The sequence below is a fragment of the Chelonia mydas genome, chromosome 11, assembly GCF_015237465.2.
Source record: "Chelonia mydas isolate rCheMyd1 chromosome 11, rCheMyd1.pri.v2, whole genome shotgun sequence".
Classification (NCBI taxonomy): Eukaryota; Metazoa; Chordata; order Testudines; family Cheloniidae; genus Chelonia; species Chelonia mydas.
In genome coordinates, this window is record NC_051251.2 from 15,669,661 (window position 1) to 15,682,072 (window position 12,412).

Sequence of the window (12,412 nt, forward strand, 5' to 3'; positions counted from 1 at the left end):
CTTGACAGTTTCAGCCAAGCGGCACAGCATATGACAACCCTTGCAGCCATAAAGCAAGCTGCCTTGTCAGCTGCATCCAAGGTGGGTTGCAATGAAGCCCTTGTTAGTAACCGACCCGCTACAATGCTCGCCTGAAATTGCTCTAGAGGTAAATGGTCAATAAAAGACAACCTACCCCTAGCTGGTGTGGTTATATGTTATCAGGGCTTGCTAGCTCACTGTTCTAAACTGCAATAGCCCAGACGAGCAGTTTTTGCGACCAAAGAGATCCAGACCACTTCAACCTCCCTGGTCACTCAATTTCAGACCCAAAAGTCGCAATTCTCCAACAAAAAAACTTCAGAACCAGACTCCAATGAGAAACTGCAGAATTGTAATTAATTTGCAAACTGGACACCAATAAATTAGGCTTGAATAAATACTGGGAGTGGATGGGTCATTACACAAAGTAAAACTATTTCCCCATGCTATTTTCCCCTCTACTGTTACTCACACCTTCTTGTCAACTGTTTGAAATGGGCCATCCTGATTATCACTACAAAAGGTTCCCCCCTCCACCCCCGCTGATAATAGCCCACCTTAATTGATTGGTCTCATTACAGTTGGTATGACAACACCCATTTTTTCATGTTCTCTGTGTATATATATCTTCTTACCATATTTTCCACTGCATGCATCTGATGAAGTGGGTTTTAGCCCACAAAAGCTTATGTCCAAATAAATTTGTTAGTCTCTAAGGTGCCACAAGGACTCCTCCTTGCTGATACAGACTAACACGGCTGCCATTCTGAGAACTTTTTTTGGTCTTTACCATGTGCGGTGACACTAAATGGTGTCGCTCATTCACAACACTCATGAACAAGGTGCTGGGTGAGCAAAGAAGACATTCTGAACCTGTAGCAGGAACATAGTACTTTCTAATGCTGCCCTTTTACAAGTTGGAGGTCTGGTGGGTAGAGCTTGCTGGCTTGTTTTTTTTTTTGGGCGGGGGGAAGAGTGTTCAAGTAAAGCCTATGCTCAAGGCTACCTGCCCCGAAGTTGCAGTATGGGGAATGTCCAAAAGGTCATGTTGGGTATCATGGACCTCCTCCAATGGGACTTAGAGGGAGTCATTGGCCCTCTTCATAAACTGCAGCGCTCCAAAGAACATGGAGCCATCCTTTACCTCCCTGATGGATGAGCACAGTGGCAGTCCTCTTTGTTTACGGACCCTAGATTGGACTTCTTGAGGTCTGGTGTCTCTAGTGCAGTCCCAGTGAAAGTTGCTTGCCTCAAATTCACACTACCAGTCTGCCGGGTTTGGATTTGCTGACCATCATAACACATTGCTTTGTGCCTTTCTTCACCAAAGCAGTTGATTAATACTGTGTCAAAAGTGAAAAGGAGCAGGGTGGGGCGGGGGGCAGAGTTTGTGATGGATGGGTCTGAACAAAAAGGTGGATAGTTGCTGTTTGTTTTTGTTCTAGGCAGTACACTTGTATTGTTTTAAATTTTAAGGTATGTAAATCTAGCCACATGCTGCAGAGGTGGGCACATTAATCACTGTACAAATATACCACTTTGGATGTGTGTTTTTATAAACCCAGTATGCGTGAAAGGATGAAGCCAATTCCCTTCCTAAATATTATTTAACCCCAAGTAAGCTGAAAATGTACATACAATTCTGATGTGATTAGAAGTAAGCTCATGGGTCAAACTGAATTGTACAAAATATAAATACAGTATGCAGCTTCTCAGAGTGGGTTAGTATTCCATGATTGTTTCATATGTTAACTATGAACATTATAATTATTTACCTTTTGCAATCCTCTTTAACATAGAAAGTAGAAACAAAGCCAGAAAGGACCAGTGCAGGCTCAGTCTGAATAAACTGTATAATTAATTATGTTTTCCCTACTAAACCTGTTAAAAGAATATTAAGATTGCAAAACCAAGCCTCAGACAAGTTGTTCACATACATTACGTTTCAGTTTTAATTACATGATCATAAACTGAGCTGAACCCTCAACTGGTGTAAATTTGTGTCGTTCCACTGACTTTAGTGGCAGTATTTCAGCAGCTGGGAAGTTATGCATTTCACACCCATTCTGAATGTAGTTTACTATATTTTCCATCGGGATCCTGCCTCATAAATTGCCCAAGTTGGTCAGTGGACAGTGAATGAAAGAGCTTTTCAGTGTTTGTATTTTATTCTCGCTGTTAAATCTGTAGGGCCCCACCTCATCACCTCTATAATGTCCAACATTGCAGTGAATGACTAAAGCGCCTTCTGCACTCCTGCATAAACCCGTCTTCATTCTTCAGCCCCAAGACGCATAATGAATAACACGGGGCTCGTGCAAAAAAGTAGGATGTCAAGCATGTCAATAGAGACCACCGTAAGGCGTACTAATCAGTGGCACAGTTAAGGTTGTACAGGTATGGCTTAATTTTAGCCTTTTTTTATTTTTGTGTGACTCACTCTGTAACCCTTAACTGTCTTTGAATATTGTTTTTAAACTATGGAAGTTCTGAGCTTTTTTTTAAAAAAGAAAAGACAAATAACAAAAGAAGAAGTAATTCTATTACGGGAAGCTGTTTTCTAGAAAGAAGTGGAATGTTGTGATGTTTATGCAATGAGTGAAGAACTCTCTGTTTCACAATTTTGAGCCCTGCCCCATTCAATGAACATATATTACTGTATAACAAAGAAGGCAACCTTCCCATTTCACTTTCACTGTAATGTACTGAGGTAGGCAATACACCCTCCACCTAATGCTGTTTCTACAAATACAGGGTGAGGTTCCAATATCCTTACTCCTATTGAATAGCATCTTACTCTACATATAGTCCCATCAAGTGAAGAAGGCTGTGTGGGTGTGAAGTATGGTGCTACCCACTATTAGTAACAGACCCTAGTCCACGTGCAGTTACATGATATACCTGTGTAACTGAGCGCTTGGTTTATGTTCCATGCTTCACAGTTCTTTTTGTAAGGTAAGTGTAAGACTAGGTAAGGATTTTCTCTCAGTGGGGGCACAGCTGGATTCCTTTTGGAAACGCTTTCTGATCAGATAGCCCTGATGGTTGTTTTACTCCTTCCTTTAATAATGCTGCTCCCAGCTCAACTCCAGAGCCGTGTGCTTGAACCATATATTTGGCTGTTAAATCCAGGCTGGGCAGTGCAGCAGGGGCACAAATACTCATTTTTAATGCCTGGAAAGCCCGGTCAAATGTGTTTGTCCGTTCCACTTTTTTTTCATTTGTTCTGCTTTGATTAATTCATGCAAGGGTGCTGCTAGTGTTCAACCTCCTCTGTCACCTTATAGCACCCAAAAAGGAGCTTATTTGTTTCTTCATTCTAAGATAACTTGAATATTTTCTATGTGAGGTGTCATAGACCTCCTTCTGGTATGTATCTCCAGTAATTATCCTCTTTGTTCCGCCCTAAACCTTCCTTTGGGCATCCCTCACTCACTGGAACCCTGGACTACTTCCTCTAATTGCTCAAGATGCTCAGCCCAGGTGGCACTATAAATGACGATGCTGTTCATATGGGCTGCTGCCTACAATTTGCAGTCCATCAAAAATACCCATTAACCTCTGGAACGTAGCCAGTGCTCCATGTAGCCAGAAAGGAAGGACAGTGAACTGGTGGAAATCATTTGTAATTTTAAATGCCATGTATTCCTTTTACTGCTGCGACAATGGCACTTGCCAGTAACCTTTGCCTAAGTCACTTATGACAAGGGTTGAGTTTATGTAGCAGTTGCTATTTTTTAATCACTTTATCCATTTAAAGTCCGGTAGTCAGATAAAATGTTAATCCTGGATTGGAAACCTATACGGAATTATATTGCTCTATCCTTTTCTGGTACCAAAGCTATCGGGCTAGTCCAGACTATTTTGAAGGTTTATTTTCTCCCGTATCAAGTATTGCCTACACTTCCTCTTGTATGGCTACTGTAACGTTCTGCAGTATACAATCATGCTGCTTATTAATTTGAGAGACGTCATTTGACGCGATAGTATTGCATTAACATGGTTCTCCTTTCTCTCACCACAAACCATGGTACACAGCTGACAGGATTTACTCTATGGATCTTTTCCCTTTGATGCTGTAATTTCCAGGAAAAAGCTGCACTACACCATCTCTGAACTACACTAGTCCATTTCTGTATCATCACATCTTCCAGAATTTCCAGTCCCATCAGCTTCCGCTAGGATTCCACCTTAGGTTCTATCCATGTGTGAAGCATATTACATTCCAGATCTGATTGGTGAGTTTACTAGCAGGCACAGCCACCACATCTGTCTTCCTTAAGAATTTGGAATGGCTCTGCCATTTTATCAAAAGCGTATCCTCTTGAATGTTAACAGGAGCAAAACATATTGCTGTGGTATAAAGTCTCGCTCTTGCTTTGGGGTTATATTTGGCCTTCCAATTTCTCTGGACCATTTTGCAGTTTGTGGGCCCATTATTTCATTTCTGCCAGTTGGTCTTTCATCTGGAGTACATAGCTGGCCACTCACTCCAATGGTTTGATCAAACACCTTAGATTTTTCTTGGGATAGATCAACAAGGATTTCTGCAGGGCCATCTGTTTGTGGGTGAAGGGTGTTATTTTTAGCCTTCTTATACACAGTAGGCATTGTATAAATTGAATGTAAAATGAGTCCCCTTTTAACCTCCTCAACTACCCGAGAGGACAGTTGCACTAAGTGACTTAGTACCTGGTGGCTTTTTATGCTTCTGGGGGACAAATCCCTGGGTATATGGTAGCATAGATGTTTACCACCAAAATTCAATGACCTTCCAACAAAATTCATTCTAAGAGAATCTTGAAGTCTGGCTGTTCAAGAGAATGGTATTCAGTTTCTGGATAAGCTAAGAAGGATCCCTAGCTTATCTATATTGGGTACTTATAATGGCCATGTTACCATAGTATCTATGAAAAAAGATTGAAAACCATTGTACTATAGCCTTTCTTAGGTTTTTAAGCCTTCATCTTCACTACTTGTGATCCTTTCTATTTCATCTTATGAAAGTGGGTTTTTTGCTTGTTTGAATATATTGTTTTATCATTACATATTGCACTGGGATTTCAGCATTGAGAGTGTCACAATTAAAACAGGAACTGCATACTCCATTTACGTCCTCAAGGGCTACAACAATAATTGAATCAATTTTGGTTGATCCAAACTTATATAAAGGCAGAAATTTGTATTTCTAAACTATTTCCACAGCAAAAGTCTTGACCCTACTGTAAATGGAGACAGTGGGTTAGATTCTCAGATGGTAAAAAGCAGTATAGCTCCTTTAATTTCTGTGGAGCTATGCTGATTGATACCACCTGAGGATCTGGCCTAGCAAATTTAATAGCACTGTAGTCTTCAGGTATAAGTCTTTTCCAATAACATAGGCACTTACCTCAATCACCAAAACCAGTATTGATTTAGGATTCTGACAGCTTGCTGGTAGAAGCCAAGGTGGAACATCTGAGGGAATCAGGTTTGATACTTATTACTTACCTACCTTGGAATCAATTAAAAAAAAGAGGAGTGTTGCTATGTGCATAAAATGATTTTCTATGGAAGTAGCTCATTTACCAACGCTGGGAAAGTGCTCTCTTCCCCAGAAGTGAGTGGCAGTCAGCAGGAGTTACTCAAAGCAGACATAAAATGGACAGGTGCTTCTAGCTGTCTAAAAGAGACTGGCAGAGGGAATACAGGGTTGCTTCTGCCTACTCTTTTCTTTCAGCCATTATTCTAGGTTTCAGGAACTTTCAATATGCCTACTAAATCTGTAGCAAAGGATATTCAGTTAAATATCAAGAGCCTTCTGCATTTGATTACTTCTGCCAAATCAAAACCAACACTACCAAATCCCCTGTCTGGGAGTCTTTGGATCAAATGAAAGCCCTTCTCGATGAGAAGCCACAGACACTAGACTAAATGAATCTAGTGGATTATATTTGCAAACTGAGTCTCAGAGCAGAGTGAGTCACCCTTGCCTCTCAGACCTGTGAGTAGGTCTACAGATGCCTGCAATATAATAACCCGAGGGTACTTGACTCTAAAAGAAAAAAAACACAATCATAAGACGAGGCTGCAGATAGCATACACTGATCAGGTTTCTCCTAAGCAATCCATTTGCCTGACTGCATTAAGATTAAAGAATATTTTTCAGTCAATCAATAAAACAAAAACAAAACAAAACAAAACAGACCAGATTCTGATTTCCATTAGGCAGTATAATTCAGGAAAAACTCCCCTGATATAAATAGTATTGCTCCTGATTTCACCGTATAACTGAGAACACAATCTGACCCATGGTTCTTATGGGTCTTGCAAGTACCAGGATTATAGCTAGGAGAGAGAAGATCAGGAATGAGTTTTGAAGGTTAAGCTATATAAACTGTTGGAGAGTAAATGGACAGATTCTGATTTTACTGCCCTTTCCAAAATAGCAGGAATAGTCTAAAAAAAAGTCATGTTTTAAAAGGAGGATGAATCTAGTAGTAGTTTTTCTGGCCTTAAAATATTTCCATAGTGGTTAGAAATGGATGGGGTATTTAGACTGCAAGCTCTTTGGACCATTCATGTGTACAGTAACTAGCACAACTGGGTTATAGTTCCTGACTGACTGTGGCCTTTAGGTGCTCCTTAAATACAAATAACTACTAATAATGCATTAATTCCCTACAGGCTTCTATTTACATAACAATACCTGGCTGGGCTAATAGAGCAAGTGAAAGGAACCAAACATTGTACACCGCAGAATAATTCTGAAGATGTTCATAAGATTAAAAACTAAATCTGAATCCCATTAGTGTGATCACAGATAGCTGCCGACAAAAACCAGTTTGTTTTTTTTCGATTTGGGGCATTCAGATTCAGATACAGATTCAGAGACTGGATCTGTAATGCAAAATCAAAATTGAACTGGTGGATAATAATTTCATGTCTAAAACCTTCTCCCAAGGTCTGATGCTCTCCCTATATCTGAATGTTAGACTGTTGTAAAGAAAAGTCAATGGAAATGTATGTATTTGTGGCTTAATAAGAAAAAATATTGAATGTATTAAAAATGAAAATCAGAATGCACGCCTGCTGTCTCCTAGATAAAAAGCAGGCACGTGTTCAGAGTGCATGGCCATATGCAGATCGCATTGCAGCCTGATGTCATGTGAAGACATAGTGGGGCCCCCAGTCACGAGTGCATACACTGAGTGCACTTGTTTGTACATCCAGATGCAGGCCTTATGTGTCCATTTATTATGTGGAAGCCTGGCCCCATTGAAATCAATGGTAAAATTCCCACTGACTTCAGTGGGGCCAGGATTTCACCCATTGTGTTCGAGTAGGAAAATTCAGTTCATGGCAGCGTATCAGAGGAAAATGATGAAGGACATAATCTGGGTAAATTTACAAGAACAAATTCCAACTGTTTAATAAGTTGAAGTGCTGGTCCTGTAGTATAAGCAGAGTTGGTAGGTCTGTGTTTGATTTCTTGCTTGTTGCTGCTGAACAAACGGATTTTCTCAAATTTGTCTTGACGTCTTTCCTAGTACATAGAGTGTTCCCATATCCTCCACTGCAGACATACTCAGACTTTGCGGTCACACTGGGACCCAGACAAGATGTCAATGCACATTAAAAGTGTATTAAACTAATTGAAAATAGATAAAACAAAGTAAATACTAAACATTAACAGACAAATACTTTTAAGTGCTCCATAAAACCATCTTTCAGACAACTTAACTATTTGCATCAGAAAAAACTCTAGCAGTCAAAGAAGAAAATATTCCAGAAGAAAATATTGATTAAAAAGCTTCAGATGAATTTCAATATACCTTAAAAACAATTTTAATTCTTCATAAAATATGCAAAAAACTTTGCATTTCAAATAGTATAAATTACTTTCCAAAAATTATGTTGATTATGTTAATTTTAATCTCGCAAGAAATGAAATCCTAATCACATTGAAAAGCATTAATAAATAATATCCAGAGAAAAAAAATTACATATGTATTTATGTGCGTTGCACAGCATTTGTCAAGAGCCTTCAGATACCTTCTGGAACATATCTAATATTAAATGAACATAATGTTTGATTTCAATCGCTGATGTTAATATTCTGATGACCTATGTTGACTGCTTTGTTTATTTCCTAGTGTCAATTTCTAGTGCTGTAATTAACCTTGACAAATAAATGGATGCATTTTGGTATCTCCATCTGAATAAAATCACAAAATTTCATTTGTCAGGAGCTTCCTTGGCCATGGATGAAAAATACTTCATTTCTTCGTAACACTGTTGAATGTAAATCCTTCTTAATGAGCAGCTGTGGAATACCAAATAAAAACTGACAGGCTGTTCCAGTTACCTGCTACTGCCACAGAAATTAGAATGGAATCTGAGCAAAGATTTCTTTTTTAGGGTAAAATATAACTCAATGGCATTACGTTGTTAATAAAATTTCTTTATCTGAAACTATAATTTAATATTTATGTATCTAATTTACATCTGACAAAGTAGCATATTCTAAAATTAGAGTGTAACCAGCAGACTATTAACTACTATAAACAATACCAAAACACAACCCAAACATTTCTTATGGAAATGATACATTTGGGATTGGGGAAGTATTTCAACTGCAGACATTGTTAAAACACAGCTGTTAATTATGGCTTGAAAAATTATTCAAGCATACAAAGATTTTCTGCGTAGGAAGTCATGTGTATATACATAAAGACCAAGAGTGCACTCCCAAAAATGCCCTTACTGGTTACTAATAGGTACAATAACAGTAATAAATGTCTGAAATTAAAACAAACAAAAATAAAATAAGTTTCTATACTTATGTTATATGACCCACTGGACAATATTTTCCCTTTAAACAGAAACTATAGAAAATATCACATCCTTTATTAACTTAATGCTTTCTTATGCTTAATAGGCAGGAAAGGAATTGCACTTATTGTAATGTTACAGTAAAGTATTAGATTGCAACTCACCTTTTAAAATATAAGTGGCCTTAATATTTATGATTGGTAGAGCATAATGCAAAAATGGATAAAGATGTGCATTTAAATTAAAAACAGGGCAACTACTTACAGAACAAACAGTGAGGCTTAACATAATAAACATGCACCCACTCTACACTTATGCAAAACTAAGTTTGTCCAGGAAACTGTAACCAACCGTTGTCCATCCACAAAGATATAGGTTTTGTCCCTCAGTAATATGTTTGGATTTGTATTCAAATTCCAGTTTATTAGCTCAGTGTCTCTAAATGTGCTGTTCCACTGTTATATCCTTTAGCTGCCCTTGAGCTTCTGCAGAATCTGCAATCTTACAGTCACTTTTATTTAAGGTTTTATTGAGCCTCAAAGTAAGTCTCCCTTCAGTACTGTACAAACAGGCTTCCTTATTCATCCTCTTCAGGTTCCTGTGGTAAAATTGGGGCTTCCTCCTTTAAACAAGCACTAAAAAACCCAAGGATTGTGCTGTAAAGGTGATATTTGCTTTTCTCAGATGCAATGTTATGACCTTCATCTGGGTAGATCTAGCAGAGGAAAAGGAGAAAGTAAACAGTCTTAAAAAAATCAGTTCAGATATTTAGGGCTCTAATTTTTTCAGTCTGACTTTCAAAGCTTTTCAGTTGACAACAGAATGACTATGTTAAATAGTTTTATGGTATCAATGAAAGTGATAAACTTCAAAGCAAAATTCATTTGATTGGGATTCAAAACCAGCACTAAATGACTGCATCGTGATCTTTAGCCATAAAAGCCTATGCTCAGATATTGTGTTCAGAAAAGCATTTCTGGTTGGGATTTTCAGTGCAGCCAAAGGAAGTATTCAACGGAAGACCTTTTCATAGGTGTTACTATTTCTCTACCTCATCCAAAGCCTCACACCTTCCCTCATGGTGAACATAAATAACCACTGTAGTCTCCTCAGCCCCCAGATAATGGGCGCTTTTCCTGTGCAAGGATAGAGAAGAATCAGAGGGGTAGCCGGGTTTGCCGCTTCTAAAGATCCAGACTAAGAGTCCTGTGGCACCTTATAGGCTATAGCATAAGCTTTCGTGGGTGAATACCCACTTCGTCAGATGCATGTGATCCAAAGAAGTGGGTATTCACCCACGAAAGCTTATGCTCCAATACGTCTGTTAGTCTATAAGATGCTATAGGACTCTTTGCCACAAGGACAAAGAAGAGACTTCAGGATTTGAGAGGGAAATCCAGGCCACAGAGCTCAGCTTGAGTAACCACAGGAGAGTTGCTACAGAGATGCAGAGTGACCCGTAGGACAGGAATTCCTGCCCCACCCCACCCCCGACTTCCTCAGAGCACAGTGGCCACTGCTCCATCCCAATGCTTGGAGTACTATATCCAGGGTCTTTATCTGTGGGTGGAAGGGAGAAATATAATCATGTATTACTTGTTTCCATTAGAAGCTACAATGTACTAGGTCCTGTATGAAAATAGAGCACAATCTATGTCCCCAAAATATCCTGCCAACTCCCTTTCCCCCGCTGTTTCTGCAGAGGTGTCTGCACATGGACACCTTTATTCTTAGGGCAGCAGAGCTGACTGGTGCCTTTGAATAGGGCCCTCTGCAGCCATGGAGGAGGGGATCAGATCCTTGGCGAAGAAAGTGAATGCTCTAGATCAGAAGTTCTGAAACACTTCCATTATATGAACCACATCTTAACAGACAGTGTTTTCTGGATACCTCCCATCCCTTCCATTTGTAGTCTCGCACACCACCCCCCCCGTCAGTGACGGTCATGGAGACTGTCTCCTGGCCTATTTGCATTCCCACAGACCAGGTCCCTTCCCATTTGGGAGCCCTGGCACCACTTTCCCTTTGTCATTTGCAATTGGGAGGCCCGCCGCTCCTCTTCCTCCCCGTTTGGGATTCTATACATCCCCCTGGCAACTACAGCAGTTTCTTAGATGGACAAGTAACATCAGGGTTTGTGATGTATCCTAGCAGCAGGGGCGTTCAAATGAATGAGCCCAGAACACATCGAAAAGCCAACACAGTTTAATGCAGCCAGAGCTATTGAACAGCAGCCGCAGCACTTGCCAACAGCTGGTGACCAGCATTTCCATCCCACAAAATAAACTTTGCTCCACTTTCCATTCCCCGAGCTGCTCTCTTCAACTACACCCACCTGCAACCCACACAGTGGGGGAGAGGAAGCCCGTTACAGTATTTTTAGCTGCTTTTAATGCAATTTTTAGCAGCTGAACATAAGGAGGAAAACAAATGTGACCAGCCAGTGCCTCAAGGATCATCAGTGACCACAAACCACAGTTTGGAACCCCCTGCATTGGGTGGAATAGATTTGGATTTTACTAAAGCATTTCATATGAGACAAAGTGGTTTGGAGCCACTCTGTTATGAACTGTAATCCAGCCAAAGGGCAGAGACCACAGATAAGTGGTCATGTATTGACTTGGGAGAAAGAGCCCTGTGGAAGTGTGACAGGGATCTCTCCTTGACTTCTTTACTAACTATCAGGACAAGGGGTTAGACAGAATTCTAACTGCACTCACTGATGATTCTACTGTATGCTGGGGGGCACACAAGTTATCCAAAGAGCCCCTACATAGATAAGTATAGGTGAGAAAAAGCAAAATGAGATTGAACACTGAACAATGCACCTGTGAGAGACACCTGAGCATTACATACCTGCATAGTGTAATTAACTCCAGCTTTTATTAGATGTTTAATTAGTTCTGCTGAGTGTTGGAAATGGACTTTAGCTACAAGACAATAACATCTACATATTAGTGAACAACATTATTATCGTACTTATTTATTAACTGTATTTATTTATTTTCCTTTTAGATAAAGAAACTTTTTGGTTGAAGTTATGTGGCAAACTGCTACCAGATTTGCAGTTGATTAAGGTCTATCTACACTGCAATCAGAAGCGTAACTGCAGCACATTTAGACACTCCCAAGCTAGATTTGATCTACCCAGCTAGAATTAAAATAGCAGCAGCATGGGCTGGCTGATTGAGTACGCACTCAGGGTCCTGTCCCGGGTAGGCTTGTACAGCCCATACTATTGCCTGTATTGTCATGGATTCACTGCTATTGTTATTTGAGCTAGTTAGATCAAAACTAGCTCAAGTATGTCTACACATGCTGCAGTCATACCAATGATTGCAATGTAGACATACCCTTTCTGACTGCACCTGAGATACATACCGTAGCAAATAACAATAGTGCTGCAGTGATGGACAGCACTGTAATACAGTATACTTTCTGGGTACTACGTAGGAATTCTTATTTTTCATCCATTGCTTAGCAAGGACCGAAATAGTTTGAAGGTGAGTAGCACTGGTGTATTCAAATGCAATTAATGTTTGTCAGTGTATTAAATGACAGCATGTCAGATTTTCTA

At 39.7% G+C, this 12,412-nt stretch overlaps 1 protein-coding gene across 3 annotated transcripts in view; it reads right to left on the reverse strand.

The window, feature by feature from the left end:
- Positions 1 to 7,366: 7,366 nt before the first annotated feature.
- DPP10 (dipeptidyl peptidase like 10) overlaps positions 7,367 to 12,412 on the reverse strand; it is a 427,741-nt gene continuing 422,695 nt past the window's right edge. For 2 of the 3 annotated variants that reach the window (XM_043525123.1, XM_037912763.2), the window contains exons 25-26: positions 11,692 to 11,765; positions 7,367 to 9,550 (exon numbers count right to left, since the gene is read on the reverse strand). In XM_043525123.1, coding sequence (XP_043381058.1) covers positions 9,413 to 9,550; positions 11,692 to 11,765 — 212 coding nt within the window. In that variant the 3' untranslated portion in view covers positions 7,367 to 9,412. Of the gene's footprint in view, positions 9,551 to 11,691; positions 11,783 to 12,412 lie in introns of all 3 variants that reach the window. The other variant, XR_006284806.1, reaches the window with a different exon arrangement.